The following is a 22323-nucleotide window of genomic DNA, read 5'->3' as shown; positions in this document are numbered from 1 at the left end:
ACACTGTGAAATAAACCAAACATGGAAATAGAGGTTAAAAAATTAATATTAATATATTAAATATTATTATTATTATTAATAATAATAATAATATTAATATATTAATTATTATTATTGTTATTATTGTTATTGTTCCACCACTTTCAATGTATTATGTTTCACTATAAAATAAAAAATTATTCACCATAATAAACCAAACATGAAACACAGAGTTAAAATGCAAATTAAAATCTGCGAATAAAATCCAGATTGAAACTCAAAATTTAAAGTTTACTCGGTAAACTTTTCTGCAGGTTGGTGCTCGCATCTCTATTTCTAAACCGAAGAGCCGGCGTTGTCCGTAGACACCTCCTAGGTCACGTGGCCGGCATGACTGCATGGAGCGCTGTTACCTTCCCGCTGGAGCCGTACCTATTGATCTACTCACATTTGCATGTTTTCGAATTGCTAGGTTGGCAGAAGCTGGGGCTAACAACAGGAGCTCACCCTGTCCCGCGAAATAGAACCACCAACTTTCTGGTCAGCAAGTTTTGCAGATTAGTGGTTTAACCCGCTGCGTCACTGCACAAGATATAAATTTTATTATCTCTTGCTTATCTTCTTATCTGCCTTTTAAAAAAGCAAATATTTTCAATGCTGGATCTGTTCCCTATGAATTCCCAGGGCTTGAAAAAGTTACTTCTTAGAACTCCAGCTTGTAGAATCCCTAGTTCGCAGCTCTCTTGCAGACAGCGAGTAAAGCCAAGAGTGGTTCTGTGTGTGTGTGTGTGTGTGTTTGTTTATTTCCAAGCACAATGTCCCAGTGTAAAAACGAAAGTGCCGCCAACTCCGCTTCCAAGCTTAGGAATATTAGGAAAAAAAGTCAAACAAAGCCCTCCAGTCTGTTCCATGTGACTTCCAGAGGAGCGGCTGCCATTCAAGCAAAGTTCATCTCAGATGGCTAGATAACATTAAAAAACAGAAAGGCAGAGAAAGAAGGTGGAGAGAGAAGGAAAGTTTCCACAGAGTGCGACACAAGATGGATTTATTCTCTGGCTATTTGTCAGAAACCTGGATCCTCATTGGTGTCCTTGTGGCCTTGCTCATGCTGTAAGTATTTTTTGCATTTGAGAAAGCAATGTATTTATGGGAACGAAAGCACTGGAGGAACAACCTAGAAGATATCTGTGGAAAAGAGATGTTAGATGTTTATTTAATTATATTATTATATTATAACCACTGCCACCAGTGTAAAGATGTTTATAATGCGGCCACCAGATGTAAAGGGGATTATCCACGCTTGCCACCACTATGGGAAGATATAGCCACTAGCTACTTAGAGAGGAGACCTTTTACATTTTGTTTTTCTTCTTTCTTCTTGTTTGTTTTTGATGGTAATATATATGACAGAAGCTGTGATGTTTAAAAGAACAATAACACATTTATTCTGGCACAAAGCTTAATGGTTACAGTAACTTTCTCTTTAGAGGCACTTTGGTTAACAGTTGCAAGGCTAGAATGAGGTGTTTCAAACTTCTTAAAATGTCACTTCTTTCTTTACTGCTCTAAACTGCAGTCACCCTGTGAATTACAATCACAGATTATCTGTTCCTCATCAGGAGACAGACTACCTTAAAATAAGTCACCAAACTTATTTTAAATTGACTCAAAAATAAGCATTTGAGTCTCCCTGATCCCTTCAATTGAGGATCAGTCTTCACTGTACCTCATCAGGGCACAGACTAACTGCTTCTTTTTCAAACCTGCACTTCTCCACCAAAACGGCAGTTGGCTCCGCCCACTTCTCCATGGCAACCAACTCATGAGTGCAGAGTAACTGAAATATTGACCCTTTTAAAACACAATTAAACATGACATCTGTAAACTAAAAAATTCACAGTTCGTTACAATATCATTTAGACTGTGTCGTTTATACATCTGAGAAGGACCAACATCTGCTGCAAATAGATCCAAATATTTTAACATGTGTATAAGACACAGAAGTTCAACAGAAGAACCATGCTGAGTTTCCTTCTGCCTTGGTCCCGAAGCTGCTTTAATAGGCTCTCGTTCTTCCATGGCGTGGGATTTTTATGGGCACTGTCCACCTCTAACCCACCCTTTTCTATCATTTCCTTTTTACCAAAACAAGCCTTCATACGAGTAAAGATCCACGGTATTTTGATATCATTCAATTGTCCCAATTTTGCAAATACTGTTCCAATTAATCCACGGTTGCTCTCTCCTTCGCCCATTCCCATTCTTCCTGCTACCAATGAAGTGCCAAAATAGCTCTCAATTAATCTGGATTTTTTTTTACTAATCTCTTTCATTTGCTTTTCCAGATATGGGATATGGCCCTACAATTTTTTTAAGAAGCTGGGTATCCCTGGACCGAGACCTTTGCCTTTCATTGGCACTCTTCACAAACACCGAATAGTGAGTATCGGGATATCCTTAGGGATCAGCAAAATGTGCCTGAGCAGTGGAGGCTGCATAGAGATTTTTCTTGCAGAGTATTTTCTCTCCTTGCTTTTCTGATGTCTCTTTCGTTTTGGCAGGGAGTAAACAACTTCGACCAGAAATCTCATGAGAAGTATGGGAAAATCTGGGGGTGAGTCTTCCACAAAAAGAGATGACTTTGCCTGGCTTGGTTTCCTCTGCAGTGTCCCCAGTCCTTGTGAAGTCCTCGCTGATTTCTCTCCTTGATCACATTCCCAACTATTGGACATCTTATTCCTTTGTAGACTTGTGCGTTTCGGCTGAACCTCGATCTGTTTCTGCTGGTCAGATACCAGTAGATCCCTGTATCTGTTTTCGCATACCTCCCAATAATGGACTGGTAGCTGGATAGCCATTTTCGGTCAGCAGCCAAAAATTATGACTAGATCCCATTGGCAGCAATGGGAAACTTATGAGGCTTCTCTTTCTATTCCTGGGATCATTTCCTTTCTACCCTTCAAGGGAGCTTGGGTTTCAGCTTGCCCTTATAATCATCTGAACAAACCGAATAAGCCGAAAGAAATCGACCACCCCGAATCCGTGCACAAGCCTATTCCTTGTCATCTCTAGACTCTTACTCCTCAAGTTAGATTCAAGATTGTGACTCACTTGTGATTCCAGTTGGATGTACTCTAAGCATGGCTGAGTCTGGATCTCGCCCATAACTCCCCATCTTTGAAGCAAACCTATTTAGATGTAAGGAATGGACATATTGTATTCATTTGTCTATACTTCTGTAGAACTTCGACTTATTCATAGCTCCTTCCTGTATCCTTGGTTCTCAGACATTAGTCCTCTGGGTTTTTGGACTTCAGCTCTGAAAACCAGAGCTGGGCCGGGCTGTGGCGCAGTAGGCTAGTAACCAGCTGCAATAAATCACTACTGACCGAGAGGTCATGAGTTCGAAGCCCGGATCGGGTTAAGCCCGGCTTACTGTTGACCTATGCAGCCCCGAACAACAGTTGCATCTGTCAAGTAGGGAAATTTAGGTACGCTTTATGCAGGAGGCTAATTTAACTAATTTACAACACCATAAAACTGCCAGCAAAACACGAGGAAAGGAATGAGGAAGTACAGCCACTAGTGGACGGTGAAGCAACAGCTTCCCCGTGGCTGGAACTGTGAAGCTGGAAAAATGTTAAATGCCTCTGTGTCTGTCTATACTGTATGTTGTTTGTCTGTTGGCATATATGTGTTCATTGTAATCTGCCCTGAGTCTCCTTCGGGGTGAGAAAGAAGGACGGAAAATAAATACTGTAAATAAATAAAAACCTTGGACAAACTAATTGGGACATCTGGGAGTTGAAGTTGAAACACCAGAATTTGAGACATCATTTACACTGCAGTTTAATGTAGTTTGGGATGCATTCTATGTTCAATGTAGATGCATATAATGCAGTTGCAAACTGTATTGAACGGTGTAGACAGAGCCTGAGAATCATGTTGCAGCTGAAGATAAGGTGTCATGATTCAGATGCTTCCTACAAACTGTTATATTATGACGAATTATAGAATTACGAAGGTGCTTTTCTTCTTCTTTCTTTTGGCCCTTAGACTATTTGATGGCCGCCAGCCAGTGATTGCTATTTTGGACCCTGCCATCATTAAAATAATCTTGGTGAAACATTTCTACACCCATTTCACCAACCGACGGGTAAGTACCTACAAGGAAGTTTCCTTTGATAACCAAACTCCCCGCCCCATTTTAAGGATAAGTACCGTATATACTCAAGTATAAGCTGACCCGAATATAAGCCGAGGCACCTAATTTTACCACAAAAAACTGGGATAACTTATTGACTCGAGTATAAGCTGAGGGTGGGAAATGCAGCAGTTACGGGTAAATTTCAAAATAAAAATAGGTACCAATAAAATGTCATTAATCGAGGCATCAGTAGGTTAAATGTTTTTGAATATTTACCGTATTTCAAAGAAAAACAATAAACTAGCTCTATAAGTGGAAAAGTAGGGACAACAAAAACAATATGGTATCAACAACAACAACAACAACATAATAATAATAATAATAATAATAATAATAATAATAATAATAATAATAAAAACTTCATTTGGATCCCACCCTATCTCCCCATGGGGACTCAGGCCGGCTTCCAACAGAGTAACAGGCACACATTCAATGCTTATATAAACAATGCAGAGCTGGATATAGATCTATAATTATATATACTAATTTCACATATGCATTTCCCCCGAAACGTTTGCAAATCCCCTGTGTATGTGTGCATTTCCCCCACAATATTTGCAAGCCCTCTATATAGGTAGGTAAGAATATATTCATATCTATCCAGACATCTCTCTTTATATAGATATTTGCAGAGACTTGCAAACATATGAGGGTAAATTCATATATAAAGATAATGTATATGCATGGCTACAGATACACAAGTACATGGATCTATATGTATAAAGGATTTGCAAAGACCTGCAAACATATGAGGGGAAATTCATATATGAAATTAATGTATATAGATACACATATAAAGGTACATAGAGATGGCAAAAGCTTTCAAGGGGTTCATGCCTATATATCTGTAGGAGAGTTTAATAAATATTTCAGGGGAAAATGCTTTCATAAGATTAATGAATATATATTTTTCTTCTTCCTGACTTGCAAGGGTGTCTTTCTCTTTTCAAAACATTCCCTTGATTAAGAGCGAGGGAGGCTTTGCAAAAGGAAACACACTGATAAGGGAGGAGAAGAGAGAAATAGATCACATATTTCAGCTCATAAATATGGGCTGAAAAACTCGGCTTATCTTCGAGTATATACGGTACATGTTTAAAAATATATATGGCAAAAAGATACTCTGGGTTTTTAAAAAGGAGGAGAACAAAAGATGCAACTGACACTCATTCTTGTTTTCTTTTTGACTTGGCTTTTGTAGGACTTTGGGCTGAATGGAGAGCTGGATACATCCATAGCCATAACCAGAGACGAACACTGGAAGAGGATCCGCACCGTCCTGTCTCCAAACTTCACGAGTGGGAGGCTGAAAGAAGTAAGCCATGAATGTTACCAGCATTGTTATTGTCATTTGCCATCAAGTTGGCTTTGACGTACATCTGAAGGCTCCTTAATTGACTCCATCTCCTTGTGATGCTGTCTTCTGCTTTACTGAGCATTATCACCTTTCCCGATGAACCATGTCATCTCATGAGATGCCCAAAGTAGTCATTTTGGCCCGTCTTCAACAGCCTTGATTTTGTCTGCCAAAGAAAACCATAAGCCCCTTCGACACTGCCAGATAAAATCCAGATTAACTGCTTTGAACTATGGCAATGTAGACTCATATGTAGGGATGACTCTACACAAAGTCCACGTCAACATCTCAGAGGGCTTTGGTGTGTGTTTCAGATGTTGCCCATCATCAACCATTATGGGAAAATCTTAGTGGAAAGTGCCCAGAAGAAAGTAGAAAATGGGGAAGCCATAGACCTCAAAAGGTGAGTAATTCCTGAGCAGAGCTATATATAAATCAGAAATAATTTGAAAGCAAACAATAGTCACCAATTCCTAAATGGTTACTACTGCCTAGTTTACAATAATTCAAAAACATAGTCTTGTTTAAGGCTTTCATGGCCAGGATCACTGGGTTGCGGTGAGTTTTCCGAACTGTCTGGCCATGTTCCAGAAGCATTCTCTCCTGGTGTTTTGCCCACATCTGTGTAGCACTTTATTTGTTATCTTGAGTTTACAACTTATAACAAAGTGCACTTTAGCTAGTCTATTACTCAACTTGGCTGTTTTTAAATCTGTGTTTTTTTATTTTCATAGGTTAATGTTTAAATTTTATAATTGGTGTATGTATTGTTTATTGTCACTGTTTTTATCTAATATTATCTGTGAGCCGCCTCGAGTCCCCTTCGGGAGAGATGTAGGCGGGGTATAAATAAACATTATTATTATTATTATTATTATTATTATTATTATTATTATTATTATTATTATTATATGACACAGCAAACAAGATAAATATGCTGGATTTATTATTATTTATTATTTATTATAATAATAATTTATTATTATTATTATTATTATTATTATTATTATTATTATTATGACAGCTGGTATTCTCAGAGGTTGGGAGGTCTGTTGGAAACTAGGCAAGTGGGGTTTATATATCTGAGAAAAACATGAAAATGAACACAATCTGGCTACCAGTATTTTAAAAACCTTTAAATCAGGACAGTAAATAAAGAACAACACTCAAAAAAAAGAGAAAATCCAGACATGAAACAATATTACTTTATTATGACACAGCAAACAAGATAGATATGCTGGATTTCGTATCACAAAATCACAAGTCAAACACTTCCCAAGTGTCTAGGACTATTATTATTACAATATTAAACATTATTATTATTATTATTATTATTATTATTATTACTACTACTACTACTACTATGGCAGGTATCAGAGGTTGGGAGGTCTGTTGGAAACTAAGCAAATGGGGTTTAATCAGGACAGTAAATAAAGAGCAACACTCAGAAAAAAGAGAAAATCCAGACATGAAACAATCAGGGCCAGCTAAAACTTCCCAACAAAGGATTCTCCCGGGCAGGAAGCAGGCAAGCTTTGAAGCTGCAAGGCTATTTAATGCTAATTAAGCTATTTAATGCTAATTAATTCACCCTTGCCTCCAACAGATAAGAGTTCTTTTATTCCAAAGATATATTAGCCACACTTGCCTAGTTTCCAACAGATCTCAAAACCTCTGAGGATGCCTGCCATAGATGTGGGTGAAACGTCAGAAGAGAATGCTTCCGGAACATGGCCAGACAGCCCGGAAAAGATACAACCCATAGTTATGTTATCCCGGACCTTGTTGTATCTTTGAGACAACAAAGATGTTGGTTGGTATGCTCTTCAGATGTAGTAGACTTAAGTCTACAAAGCTAATGTTGGCAACTTCTTTCTTTTAGTTAGTCTGTTTCAAATAAAATAATTCATTAATGATCTCAGGTCAAGATGTGCTGTCTTTTATGCCCCTTTTCTTGATATCTGTTCTTTTTTTTAATTGCATGCTTGTGTTGTTTTTTTTCGCTCCGAGAAGGATATAGCAGCAAGAATGAGATATCATTGTTTACTTTGCTTGACTTTATAATTGTGTTTTCGAAGATAAAATCGTGGTTTCTAGGTATGCTTTAAATGAAACTATATTCATTATCACATGACAGAAGTATATTGATTCAAACGGTAATAGTGATATGTAATATAGATAGACTGGATACAGGGTAACCAGGTTTAATGGTGCATGATTTTTTACAATTAGTTGTAATGGGTTTTTAAATGTCATTCTTTAAATAAATTTACTGTTCTCTAATGAAATGCCATACAGGCTGCAGACATGTCAGATAAATATAGAGGATTAATTTGAATATTTTTGCTCCCTGTTTGAGCTTTTCTGCAGCATAAAAAGTCCATCACGAGATTCTACAAAAGATGCAGATTAAGGCTGGATCGACAATGCCCTATATCCCGGGATCGGATCCCAGATTATCTGATTTGAACTGGATTATATGAGTCTCCACTGCCATATAATCTGGGACTATAGGACTGTGTAGAAGAAGCCTAAATTCTTTGTGTCAGAAAGAACTTATGGTACTTCTAATAATAATAATAATAATAATAATAATAATAATAATAATAATAATAATAATAATTTTATTTTTGTACCCCGCCACCATCTCCCCAGAGGGACTCGGGGCGGCTTACAGATATAAAACCAACATACAATAATATCAAATACAAAACACACATATAAATTTAAAAGGCATTAAAAATCAAAATACTTCTTGTTGTTGTTGTTGTTTGTTGTTGTTGTTGTTGTGTCTTGGGAAGCTCCCTGCGTGCCATGGAATCCTGTCACATTGGATGTATTTGTCTTTTCTTCATCTCTTTCTCAGCTTCTTTGGAGGCTACAGTATGGATGTGACCACCAGCACCTCGTTCAGCATCAACGTGGACTCCATTAACAACCCCAACGATCCTTTTGTCATGCATATTAAAACGTTTTTGAAGTTCGACACTTTTGACCCGGTGATTCTCCTCGTTGGTAGGAGGCCTCTGTATTTTGACCTTCCTTCTTTCCTCATCCTCTTATTACTTCTTCTTCTATTCTCCACTTCTTCTTCACCTCATGTTTTTCCTTCTTTTCCTCTCCATCTCCATTTCTATCTCCATCATCTCCATCATTTCTATCTCCATCATCTCCATGCCCATCTCCATCTCCATCATCTCCATCTCCATCCCCATCTCCGTCTCCACCATCTCCATTGTCTCCACCTTCACCTCTATTTCCATCATCTCATCACCATCTCTGTCTCCATCTCCATCATCTCCATTGTCTCCATCTTCATCTCTGTTTCCATCTCCATCACCATCTATGTCTTCATCTCCATCATCTCCATTGTCTCCATCTTCATCTGTTTCCATCGTCTCCATCTCCATCCCCATTTCTATCTACATCATCTCCATCGTTTCTATCTCCATCATCTCCATGCCCATCTCCATCACCATATCCATCACCTTCATTGGTTCCATCTGCATCTCCATCTCCATCATCTCCATCTCCATCCCCATCTCCGTCTCCACCATCTCCATTGTCTCCTCCTTCACCTCTATTTCCATCATCTCATCACCATCTCTGTCTCCATCTCCATCATCTCCATTGTCTCCATCTTCATCTCTGTTTCCATCTCCATCACCATCTATGTCTTCATCTCCATCATCTCCATTGTCTCCATCTTCATCTCTGTTTCCATCGTCTCCATCTCCATCCCCATTTCTATCTACATTATCTCCATCGTTTCTATCTCCATCATCTCCATGCCCATCTCCATCACCATATCCATCACCTTCATTGGTTCCATCTGCATCTCCATCTCCATCATCTCCATCTCCATCCCCATCTCCGTCTCCACCATCTCCATTGTCTCCATCTTCACCTCTATTTCCATCATCTCCATCACCATCTCCGTCTCCATCTCCACCATCTCCATTGTCTCCATCTTCATCTCTGTTTCCATCGCCTCCATCTCCATCACCATCTCTGTCTCCATCTCCATCATCTCCATCTTCTCCATTTCCATCTCTGTCCCTTGATTGTTGCTTGGAGATAAGTCCCCTATCTTGAGTCAATAGGTTGATATTATAGCAGGGAAAATGTGTGTAATGTTTCTGATATCTTATGTTATGTCTACATTGGGAGCGCTGTAACTAGCTTGAAGTTGAGAGCTCCTCAGAAGATGAACTCCAGGATTTTGGTAGTCAAAGTGGAATAACTGTATAGTATGAAATGCCCCTGAGTTTCCTTCACTGGATCACAGTTTTATGGCATCTCCCAAAGGATCATTTTCATCTCCTTTCCCAGTTATTTTCCCGTTCCTGAGGCCACTTTTCGAGAGACTAAACTTCAACATGGTGGCACCATCGTCGTTCACAACCTTCTTCATAGACGTTCTCAAAAAAGTCAAGAAGGACCGGCAAAAGAATGACCACAAGGTGGGTTAGACTCATTTCTGGGGTCTCTTTTGGTTCTGTGAGTGCAAGATGGACAGGACATGACCATCCCAAAGTCACAACCAGAGATCTGTGGACAACTACTTGGGATGTCAGTCACATAAGGGGCATCTGCTTGTAGTATCACTAAGCACATCAGCTTTAGCAACATCCACCATTCAAAGCACAAGCACCATAACAAATACAGGAGGCAAAATAGATATTTTCAAGACGGTTCTCTCATGCTGAGCTTTCTTCCCTTTGCTCTACGGATCGGAGGACCACCATAGATCTCCTATAGCAATTCTGGGACACTTTCCTGGGCTGAATGGAGCCTACATTTTGCCATTATCCTCTACCTATTCTCATCATATGTGACGTTCTTCCATTGCAGAACAGGGTTGACTTCCTACAGCTAATGGTGGACTCCCAAATTTCAGGCAACATTCCCGAAGAAGCAAAGATGTACAAAGGTAAATCCATGCAGACCTTGTATTTGTAGGACAGTTGACTGTGGTTTCGCCTACGTGAAGCTGATAAAATATGTCCTTTCTGGTGATGGCGTAGGTCCTCCATGAGATTTTATGGTTTGCTTTCACCAGAGGTTGCCCAGGAGGACCCAGCAGTGGTTCTCAACCTGGGGTTCCCAGATGTTTTTAGCCTTCAACTTCCAGAAATCCTAACAGCTGGTAAATTGGCTGGGATTTCTGGGAGTTGTAGGCCAAAAACATCTGGGGACCCCAGGTTGAGGACCATTGTTCTAGAGGGTAATACTTCTCTAGAGATTTTATAGACCCTCTAAGGTAACTCCTAGCTGTATTGTCCACATTTCCCTGTCCCTATGGTACTTTGCATACCAAAATCACCAGAATCCCCCAGGCCAATGGGTAAGACATGCCAGCTAAATCATTCTCAGAGTTCAAGAACATGTGACATTTTCAAGTTCTGGTATAGCTTTGCCACATTCTCAAAAAAACTTGAAAAGCAACTCCGTCACCGGGCCCCAGTTTTGGATGTTTCATCTCTCCCTTCAGCTGGAAATCTGGGGGTTGCTGTTTGTTATCTAGTAAGACCTTTTAACGGCATTCTCATCACAAAGAGGGATTTCACCGCAGCGCTGGCCAAAAGTGATTTTGAGATTTATACTTGCCGTCTACACAGTGTTACAGTTAATCCCACCCTGATTATTACTGGCTGCTTCTCCGCCAAACTGATTTATAGTTGTGTTTCCCTTCCTCGTCTGTTTCCAGCTCTAACTGACAAAGAGATTTTGACCCAGGCGATCGTCTTTATTTTTGCCGGTTTCGAAACAACCAGCACTACCCTGAGCTTCCTGTCTCACTGCCTGGCCACCAACCCAGACGTCCAGCAGAAGCTTCAGGAGGAGATTGATGCCACCCTTCCTGACCAGGTAAGAGTCTCCATGGACCAAACATGAATCCAGTGATCTGTGACGTTGGAAGATTTTCAAGAGGATTTTTGGAAAATGTATCACTTCCTCATGGCTATAGGGAGAGAGGGACGGAGCATGGGAAGCGAACGGTGTTAGATCCACGCTTTTCCCTCCATTGAAATACAATTAAAGTCCTAATCTAATATGTAGCCGGCTGAAAGGTTATCTACAAGTCTTTTGAAAGCTCAACGCAGAAAGCGGGAAGTATCTTCTGAAGCTTTTCTGTGTGCTCAGAGCGAGACAGACATAAATCAGCCAGGCTCATCCTGACTCCACCAGCCCTCCAGCGTCCGGAGTCCGGAGCCATCACAAATCAGCATGGAACAAGCAGGAGAAAACCCCGACACCCCAGGAAAGGTAATGTCGACGGATCCGAAACCGGATTATTTGATGTCTTTGATGACAGAGATGAACACATTGATTAAAAGTTTAGCATCTGAATTTGTGGAGATTAAAGCAACCTTGTCAGAAATTAAACACCATGCTGATGAGAATGAATCAAGAATTGAGCAGTTAGAAAAAGAGACTAAGTTTCTGAAAACTAAATTAATTGATTCTGAGAATCGTTTGAGAAGGAGAAATCTGCGTCTGAAAGGGGTGCCTGAGAATATTAAGGACTTAAGTCAGTTTGTGATAGAACTGTTTACTAACTATGACATAAGCCACTCCGAAAATGATATTGAGAGAGCTCATAAATCACCCCCCCTTCAAGAAGCTTCATGATTATAGGGAGATAATTTTGAAAGCATGGTGGTAAGGTTTGAATTGAATCAAATTCTTCTCAGAGTAGTTTGAAAACATTGAAAACATGAAAACATAAACAACATAAACAACAAAGCCAATGGTTTTTTTAAGGCAATGAAAGGCAAGTGTAACTGATACCATTAATAATCTTATCCTAGTGAGGAGTTTATTCCTCATCGTACACATCTCCATCCTCTTCCCCAGACTGTGTTTCTAAAGCCAGAACTGCAGCACATTGCATTTGGGTGAACATTAACAACCAAACACATCTTGAAATAATTTCACTTGTCATAATGCCAACAGCCTGACCCCTACTGAATTAATTATATATATGTTTTTAAGGTTTTTATAATGTATTTTAATAATGTTATAAATTGATTTCCCATATATACTCAAGTATAAGCCGACCTGAATATAAGCTGAGGCATCTAATTTTATCTCAAAACTGGGAAAACCTATTGACTCAAGTATAAGACGAGGGTGGGAAATGTAGCAGCTACTGGCAAATTTCAAAAATAAAAATTAATATAGATACTAATAAAATTAGTTTAATTCCTAGGCGACTCCAACCTACAATGCGATCCAGCAGATGGAATACCTTGACATGGTGGTCAATGAAACCCTCCGGCTCTACCCCGTCGGAGGTCGGATTGAAAGAGATTGCAAAAACACGGTGGAAATCAATGGCGTGACCATCCCGAAAGGAACCGTCATCGTGATCCCCACTTTCCCCCTGCATCGGGACCCAGAATATTGGCCGGAACCAGAAGAATTCAGACCAGAGAGGTACGTTGCCAGAAGAAGCTGAGTTGCAAATGAAAAAATGGAAATATGGGAAAAAATGAGAGGTTTATGAAAGGTACCCTCGAGTCATTTCTGACATATGGCAAACCTACCGTAGTTTTCCAGGGCTGAAAGAAAGTGACTTGCCCAGTGGGTTTCCATGGCTGAGTAAGGAGATAAATCCTGGTTTCCAAAGTCTTGATCCAACACTTAGTTCCCAGAAGAGTGATATTGGTTAATCAGCCTAGCTTGGGCTGTGCTTGTGATTCCCAAATGTGTTTATTTCTCTGAAGAACATACCCTTTGGGTCTGGCCTCAGATCATTCATTTCACCTAAATCAATTCCTTCCTCAACGAATGACTCTTGAGTTCCTCCTTGACTCAGGCAAGTCCCCGTTAGAGACGGATCCAAGCGTGTCTTGCTTCTGGGAGAGATGCTCCATTCACGCCTTTCTCTCCGTCGCTGTGCAAACAGGTTCAGCAAAGAGAACAAGGAAACCCAAAACCCATACGTCTACCTGCCTTTCGGAGCCGGTCCCAGGAACTGCATCGGGATGCGCTTTGCTCTGCTGGTTGTGAAAGTGGCCATCGTGGTCCTCCTGCAAAAACATACTTTACGACCCTGTAAAGAGACCCAAGTAAGCAGGGATTATACTTAAAAAAGTAATAAGGCAAACTGTCAAATGATGCAGAATTGCTTCCCTATATGCTGTTAAATAAAATGAGTAGTAAACTTATAGTAAACATCCTTACCAGGGGTTCTAAAACTGTGCTCCGAGGATGAGGTGGCAGAGGACTCTTACAAGTAAAACAAGCAGTCAAAGAAGAAGAACATGCCCTGGCAGAATATGTAAAGCAAAGTGAAGAACCTGATTTGATTGAAGTCAAAAATCAGAAACTCCTCAAAGCACAGCAGACAAAAAACCAGTACAAGAAAACCGCACTACAAACTAGAGCTGACAGCTGGCACAACAAAACATTGCATGGAAAGTTACTGCTGGGAGGTGGTACTTGAAGCATAAGTTCCAATGAATCATTTGAGCCACATAGTTGTGCCTCTGTTTGTAGTCTGTCTGTGCAGTTTTCTTACAGCAGCTGAGGATATGATCAATGGTTTCATTGGTTTCCTTGCACAGTCTGCATTTTGGGTCATCAGCTGATTATTATTGTTATTATTATTATTATCCACTAACACTATTTCTTTCTTTCCTAATGAAAAAGATCCCCTTGGAAGTGCATGGCCAGGTCCTCCTGGAACCCAAAAAAACCATCAAACTTAAGTTGGTTCGAAGAGCTGGACTTGAAGAATAGAAAGATTGGAAATGGCACCTTCTGGACCACGCCATGTGGAATTAGTAAATATTGTGGACTGCAAAGTGAATATGGAAAATCAGCATTATGAATTCATCTCATATCCCACAGGACTAAAGACTTGGGCCAAAAAGAAGACAATGGAGGATGTTGTCATTTTAACTTCAGGAAGCGGGTGGAGTGCGAAGTTTGAATAGATGTCAAATGTATAATATCTTATAATTTCATGTTATGCTTGCACATTTCAGCTTCAGCCATACTTGCATCCTTTCTGGGAGGACTGAATAAACCTCTGTGGCTTGTCTTCACCAGATGAGTGTGTTTTCTAATCTGGAACTTCGGGCTTCAGTGTAGATGCTTGCCAGGCATGGACCCTCCATATCCGCAGTCCTAGTCTAAATTTGACTTAATTTGGACAGCTTTAAAAGCATTGATCAACCCATATCAGAGTTGAAAATAGCTAACAGATTGTCCTGTGAGGAGCTTTAGGGCTGGTTTAACTGACGCAGCAACACTGGCACAAAATCTGCTGCGTGAGCCCATTTTGTCGGACTAACTTTTGGTCTTTTAGTTCTACTTTTTCAGCCAGTGGTAGGTCTGCTCAAGAGCAGCTGACACCCCCGATATCGGCAGGGCAGTTAATCTGCAATGGGTTTTAGTCTGAACTTCAAAGGCTACGATTACTATATTTGTATCTTATCCCCAGAATAGACTGAGCTGTTTCGATAATGTCCTTAACTTCAGATTGAAATCTAGAGTGTGTTCACTGCCCCACTGATACGGAAACCACCAGCTACCATGGTTGTGGCTGTTCCTTTCTCCTACGATGCCACGTGGAGAAAGCAAAGGTAGTTTAAAGAAATCCAACACTGTGGGAGTCCACCGATAATTGCATCGCAGTGCAAAGCCCCGAGCAATTGTGAGATGTTTACTGGTGCACAGCGCAACTGTTAATCCCCTTCTAATTATGAACGCTTGCATTTGTATAGGATTTACAGGCTGTACTTTTCTTCATCATTCGTTTACAGTTCGCGGTAACAAGGAGTGCATCTACACTGTTGAATGAATGCAGTTCGATACCACTCTAACCACCACAGTTCAACAATTCTGGGATTTTGTAGTTTGAGAAGGAACCAGTGCGCTCTTTTACAACTATAACTCCCATGATTCCATATCATTGAGCCATGGCAGTTGAAATGGTGTTGATTTGTATTAGTTCTACAATATAGCTACACCCTAAGTGGCCTTAAGTCACAAACAATGGTGGTAACAAGTTAACAATTATTATTATTATTATTATTATTATTATTATTATTATTAACACGCAAAGATACTGTGAGACTTCCGAATCCAGACTGACAAAGTTCTGGAACACAACACACCAGACATCACAGTTGTGGAAAAGAAAAAGGTTTGGATCATTGATGTTGCCATCCCAGGTGACAGTCGCATTGACGAAAAACAACAGGAAAAACTCAGCCGCTCTCAGGACCTCAAGATTGAACTTCAAAGACTCTGGCAGAAACCAGTGCAGGTGGTCCCGGTGGTGATCGGCACAATGGGTGCCATGCCAAAAGATCTCAGCCGGCATTTGGAAACAATAGACATGACAAAATCACGATCTGCCAACTGCAAAAGGCCACCCTATCTGCACGCATCATCCGAAAATACATCACACAGTCCTAGACACTTGGGAAGTATTCGATTTGTGATTTTGTGATACGAAATCCAGCATACCTATCTTGTTTGCTGTGTCATAATAAAATAATAATAATCAGAAACTCCTCAAAGCACAGCAGACAAGAAACCAGTACAAGAAAACCGCACTACAAACTAGAGCTGAGAGGTGGCACAAAAAAAACATTGCATGGAAAGTTCCTTGACAAAATTGAAGGAAAAGCCACCCGACTGGGATCTGCTTACATCATCCGAAAATATATCACACAGTTAGACACCTGGGAAGTGTTCGACTTGTGATTTTGTGATACGAAATCCAGCATATCTATCTTGTTTGCTGTGTCATACAATGTCATTGTGTCAATAATAATAATAATAACAACAAACACAGTCCTAAACACTTGGGAAGTGTTCGACTTGTGATTTTGTGATACGAAATCCAGCATATCTATCTTGTTTGCTGTGTCATACAATGTTGTTGTGTCAATAATAATAATAATAATAATAATAATAATAATAATAATAATAACTTTATTTTTGTACCCCGCCTCCATCTTCCCGAAGGGACTCGGGGCGGCTAACATGGGGCCAAGCCCAGGCAATTACAATAAAACAAAATAAAATACATACATGAAGGTCTTGTAAAGGCTAAAGGTCTTGTAAAGCAACAACTCCCATAGCATTGAGCCATAGCAGGACAACCTGAGCAGAACAGTGACCATGTTTGTAGGCACATACTGTATATACTCGAGTATAAGCCTAGTTTTTCAGCCCTTTTTTTAAGACTGAAAAAGCCCCCCTCGGCTTATACTCGGGTGAGGGTCCTGGTTGGCTTATATGTGGGTCAGCTTATACTCGGGAATATATGGTACATTTATTATTTTTCTCTATTATTATTTGTATTATTACATTTATTATTTTTCTCTACTATTGTTGCTACTATTACATTTATTTTACTCTATTTTTATTATTAATAATAATACATTTATTATTTCACTCTGATCTTATTATTATTATATGTATTATTTTACTTTATTTATTACTACATGTATTATTTTTCTGTATTAATTATTGTTATTGTTATTATTCCATGTATTATTTTACTCTATTATTATTAAAAGGATACATAAGCACATTGACATTGAAGAAGATGAGAATAATGGTTTAATCAGAGTTGGACAGTCTTCTCTTAAATTAGAGCTTTATGTAAATATTCAAAAACGTTTAACCTACTGATGCTTCAATTAATGTAATTTTATTCGTATCTGTTTTTATTTCTGAAATTTACCACTCTCGACTTATACTGGAGTCAATGTTTTCCCAGTTTTCTTGTGGTAAAATTAGGTGCCTCGGCTTATTTTCGGGTCGGCTTATACTCGAGTATATAAGGTATATGCTTTCAAATCCCCTGCTGATTTATGTCAAGGAGTAGGGTTTTCTTAGTCCCTTGATTTGTGCCATCTCCTTCCTGTGAAATATAACTTTCAGATATGTATTGGTGGTCTCCCATCCAAATACTAACCAGGACTGACCCTGCTTAGCATCCAATTTCATGCAGAATCTGGTGTCACAAATACCAGAGAAAAACGAAGCATTAGTGAGGTAGTCATACTACCTAAATAATGCATTGTTTTGTTCGCCATCCGCACCACGTGGGATCCCTTTTTTTTATGATGTTCACCCATAAACAGGGCATGGGATTTAATTAACTGTGCGTGAGAAACCGACACCTGCGATGGCTTGAGCACCTGAAACATTGGCCCCGGTTTCTATGTCCAGCTATTAAAAGAGGAGCCATGGGGCAGCTGGCGCCAAGCCACGCAAAAAAACAGCAGGAGGGCGTAAAGGGGCTTGCAGGAAATAAAATTTAATCTTCCAAGGATTCAGTTGGAAAAGAAAACCCTTTACAAAAGCTGGAGTACGAGGAAAAGGAGCCATGGTGTTGATATGAGGACTTCATGGTGGAACGTGATCCGACGAGACATTGCTCCGTCGGCATCACAATTAAATACATTCAACCTGGAGAAAAAGAGAACTACCCTATTTCCCTGAAAATAAGACATCCCCAGAAAATAAGACCTAGTAGAGGTTTTGCTGAATTGCTAAATATAAGGCCTCCCCCGAAAGTAAGACCTAGCAAAGTTTTTGTTTGGAAGCATGCAGGATCGGTAAATGTACATACCATAGATGGAAATGAAGGTAGCAACAAGAAATAATAATAATATAATTAATAATAATAACAATATATAATAATTGGAAACAATAGACATTGACAAAATTACGATCTGCCACCTGCAAAAGGCCACCCGACTGGGATCTGTGCACATCATCCGAAAATACATCACACAGTCCTAGACACTTGGGAAGTGTTCGACTTGTGATTTTGTGATACGAAATCCAGCATATCTATCTTGTTTGCTATGTCATAATAAAATAATAATAATAATAATATATAATATTATAATATAATAATAACTTTATTCTTGTATCCCACCTCCATCTCCCGGAAAGGACTCAGGGCAGCTGACACAGGGACAAGCCCAACCACAACATAAATTTGCATACGAACAGAAATTTAAAACAATAATTTAAAAACAGTATAGCAATAAAATATAATATAGAAATTCTGGAAAGGATTCACAGTTTGGTTATGCTGTTTTGTGATGACAACTACTGTACAGTAGATAATACATTTTCATTTTTTTTAAAAAAAAAAATCAACCATAAATGTGAATTCTTCTTTGTGGAAAAATAAGATAAGACATCCCCTGAAAATAAGACCTGGCACATATTTGGGAGCAAAAATTAATATAAGACACTGCCTTATTTTTGGGGAAACAGGGTAAGAGAGTAAGAAGGAGAAGGAGAAGGAGAAGAGGAAAGGGAGGAGGAGAGGAAGAAAAAGAAGAGCGAAGCTGGGCTTTAACACAGCAAGTTAATCACCAAGCTGCAATAAATGTTCCCAACTGGAAGGCTGACAATTCGAAGCCTGGGTCAGGGTGAGCTCCTGATTTTTGGCCCTGCCTAGCAGTTCGAAAACAAATATGAGTAGATAAATAGGAACTGCATTAAAGCGGGGAAATATTTAGGCTGAGCTGCTGAACTTGCTGACTGAAAGGTTGGCGGTTTGAATCCGGGGAGCGGGGTGAGCTCCCACTGTTAGCCCCAGCTTCTACCAACCTAGCCGTTCGAAAACATGCAAATGTGAGTAGATCAATAGGTACTGCTCCGGCGGGAAGGTAACAACGCTCCATGATTCTATGATTCTAGGTGTCCTCTCCTGTAGCCAATAAATCCAACTCTCTTGGTCCGTTTTGCCCCGTTTTCGGTTTCCTCCTCCCCGTTCTGTTTTCGGTGGATTACACGAAACGGACCACTGAATATTACAAACCACTGATCCGGGCCCAAGCCTAATAAGGATATCTGAAAGAAACATTTCACAGTGTGCAAAAAAAGGCCTTATATGTGTATTTAAAAGACAGCTTTATTACCAAACGCTGTATCATCTGGCACCTGTCACGGCCATTGCATAAGTAGAAAAAGATTGCACTGTAATAAAGAAAAGGTGCCTCCCCCAATCTGATTCCTCTGATAAGAGCTCAGCAGCAGCGAGATAAGGTTCAGCAATAACCTGAGCTGGCAATTCGCTGTGTTTAAACAGAGCAGTTTCTGCTTACGGTGAAGGTAGACTTTGATCTGGATTCAAGGGAGTTCGACAAAAGGGTCTCTTTGGGCCGGCAATTGGAACCCATGGGGCCCAACATCAAGAACAACGAAGGAGAAGCCAATAGGTTCAGATATTCACATGTACGGATTCTAGGATTGGTTTCGGTGGTAATAAGGATTCATGTAATTCATTTTTCTCCTGCTAGGCAAAGGCACATCATGGACTTTCAATCTGGCCGCATAAGGAGGCAAATAAAGGCAGCATTTTGATGCTAAGAAAATACCGATAAATAACCTTTGCCAACCAGGGATCACATATGACGTGAGTTTAGCTAATGACATCTAAGGGCAATAGGAGTTGACTTCATTGACACATGTCGTTCATCATTTTTACAAAAAACTATAGGTAAAGGTTTTCCCCTGACATTAAGTCTAGTCGTGTCCGACTCTGGAGTTGGTGCTTATCTCTATTTCTAAGCCAATGAGCCGGCGTTGACCATAGACACCTCCAAGGTCATGTGGCTGGCATGACTGCATGGAGCGCCCTTACCTTCCTGCATTATTATTATTATTATTATTATTATTATTATTATTATTATTATTATTATTATTATTATTATTATTATTGGCACACTGGGTGCCATGCCAAAAGATCTTAGCTGGCATTTGGAAACAATAGGTATTGACAAAATTACGATCTGCCAACTGCAAAAGGCCACCCTACTGGGATCTGCGCGCATCATCCGAAAATACATCACACAGTCCTAGTCACTTGGGAAGTGTTCGACTTGTGATTTTGTGATACGAAATCCAGCATATCTATCTTGTTTGCTGTGTCGTACAATAAAATAATAATAATAATAGTAATAGTAATAATAATAACATCACAGAATCCTAGACACTTGGGAAGTGTTCGCTTTGTGATTTTGTGATACAAAATCCAGCATATCTATCTTGTTTGCTGTGTCATACAATAAATAATAATAATAATAATAATAATAATAATAATAATAATAATAATAATAATAATAACAACAACTTCAAAGACTCTGGCAGAAACCAGTGCAGGTGGTCCTGGAGGTGATATATATTGTTGTGTCATACAATGTCATTGTGTCAATAATAATAATAACAACAACAACTTTATTTTGTACCCCGCCTCCATCTCCCCAAAGAGATTCGGGGCAGCTTACATGGCACAAGGTGCCCAAAACAACTCATAAAATAAACAGTCAGTACAATACTAAATAAAACCACGAGTATATAACACAACAGTCTGAACTCAGAACAGAATAACCTTGCAAATTCAAAGCCTGGCTGCTTCCTGCCTGGGGCAATCTCAACCCAGTCTTTAACCATACTATAGAGTTATAGACCATGGTTGCCTCTTTATCAGCCGTATCTGCCTGCTATGAAATGCTGGGATGTGTAGCTTCCAGTGGACTGGACACTGACCATAGGGTCATGCTGGAAGACCTATACATTCTTTGAAAAGTTAGCAATGTCTTCATTTGTGATTTTTCCGCTTTCGAGGGGATTCTTGGGCCGGGCTGTGGCGCAGCTGGCTAGTAACCAGCTGCAATAAATCACTACTGACCGAGAGGTCATGAGTTCAAAGCCCGGGTCGGGTTAAGCCTCCGACCATTAAGTAGCCCAGCTTGCTGCTGACCTATGCAGCCCCGAAAGACAGTTGCATCTGTCAAGTAGGGAAATTTAGGTACGCTTTATGCGGGAGGCTAATTTAACTAATTTACAACACCATAAAACTGCCAGCAAAATACGAGGAAAGGAATGAGGAAGTACAGCCACTAGTGGACGGTGAAGCAACAGCTTCCCCTGTGGTCGGAATCATGAAGCTGGAAAAATGTTAGAATGCCTCTGTGTCTGTCTATACTGTATGTTGTTTGTCTGTTGAATGTTTGCCATATTGAATGTTTTCCATGTTGAATGTTTGCCATATATGTGTTCACTAGCTGTGCCCGGCCACGCGTTGCTATGGTGTTGTCTGGTGGTGTTGGTGAGAAATTGTTGAGGTTGTGGTGGCATTGAATGTCTGTTGTATGGTTGTCTTTATGTTTAGTATGCACACTGAAGTGGATTATATGGCAGTGTGGACTCAAGATAATCCAGTTCAAAGCAGATAATATAAGATTCTAAATGGGTTATATAGCTGTGTGGAAGGGCCTTGAGTCTACACTGCCATATAATCCAGTTAAAATCTGTGGAAGAGGCCTAAGTGAGGCCTAACTATGCCTGTCCCCTGGGCTGAGTAGGTTGCTAGGAGACCAAGTGGGTGGAGTTTAGCCTTCAAACTGGCAGCAACTGGATAAAAACTATTATTCCTCTCCCTGTAATTAGGACTTTATTTTTCTTTTCCTTTTTGTTGTATCAACCTAGAGCCATGAATGATGGGTTGTGTTGTCAAATTTCGAAGTTGGGGGGGCCTGTAGTTTTGTTGTTTTGTCCGCTGCCCTGATGCCATCACTCTTTTATATATATAGATTGTAATCCGCCCTGAGTCCCCTTCGGGGTGAGAAAAAAGGGCGGAAAAGAAATACCGTAAATAAATAATTCTTGTGCCCTGACCCCAGTGAATGTGGAGGGCTTTATTATTTATTACAAATGCCCTTTCTTTTCGCGGCTTCCGTTGCCGATGTCTCTGTCATGACTCCATTTGGAGCCGAAC

The 22323-nt window shown here is 39.9% G+C and overlaps 2 protein-coding genes across 2 annotated transcripts; both read left to right on the top strand.

Annotated features, from left to right (window-relative positions):
• The first annotated feature begins 796 nt into the window (after positions 1-796).
• LOC100558240 (cytochrome P450 3A29) lies at positions 797-14602 on the top strand. Its single transcript, XM_062964465.1, has 13 exons — positions 797-1089; positions 2325-2418; positions 2541-2593; positions 4036-4135; positions 5388-5501; positions 5858-5946; positions 8410-8558; positions 9876-10006; positions 10398-10476; positions 11254-11414; positions 12760-12986; positions 13459-13621; positions 14205-14602. The coding sequence occupies exons 1-13, from the start codon at positions 1019-1021 to the stop codon at positions 14292-14294; spliced, it is 1521 nt and encodes a 506-aa protein (XP_062820535.1). The 5' UTR covers positions 797-1018; the 3' UTR covers positions 14295-14602.
• On the top strand, positions 8565-9857 carry LOC134294198 (uncharacterized). The gene has a single exon (XM_062964466.1). It carries the CDS (start codon positions 8643-8645, stop codon positions 9636-9638), a length of 996 nt encoding a protein of 331 aa, XP_062820536.1. The 5' UTR covers positions 8565-8642; the 3' UTR covers positions 9639-9857.
• Positions 14603-22323: the final 7721 nt, after the last annotated feature.

Source organism: Anolis carolinensis, unplaced genomic scaffold (assembly GCF_035594765.1).
Source record: "Anolis carolinensis isolate JA03-04 unplaced genomic scaffold, rAnoCar3.1.pri scaffold_13, whole genome shotgun sequence".
In the NCBI taxonomy this organism is placed as follows: domain Eukaryota; kingdom Metazoa; phylum Chordata; class Lepidosauria; order Squamata; family Dactyloidae; genus Anolis; species Anolis carolinensis.
The sequence above is the reverse complement of the archived record's forward strand: the minus strand, read 5'-3'. Positions and strand labels throughout refer to the sequence as shown.

Excerpts from the sequence above, each read along its gene's own strand:
- LOC100558240 (XM_062964465.1), top strand. The coding sequence starts at position 1,019 with ATGGATTTATTCTCTGGCTATTTGTCAGAAACCTGGATCCTCATTGGT. Across the intron at positions 2,419-2,540 it reads CTCTTCACAAACACCGAATA|GGAGTAAACAACTTCGACCA; the intron begins GTGAGTATCGGG and ends TCGTTTTGGCAG. Across the intron at positions 2,594-4,035 it reads AAGTATGGGAAAATCTGGGG|ACTATTTGATGGCCGCCAGC; the intron begins GTGAGTCTTCCA and ends TTTGGCCCTTAG.
- LOC134294198 (XM_062964466.1), top strand. The coding sequence starts at position 8,643 with ATGTTTTTCCTTCTTTTCCTCTCCATCTCCATTTCTATCTCCATCATC.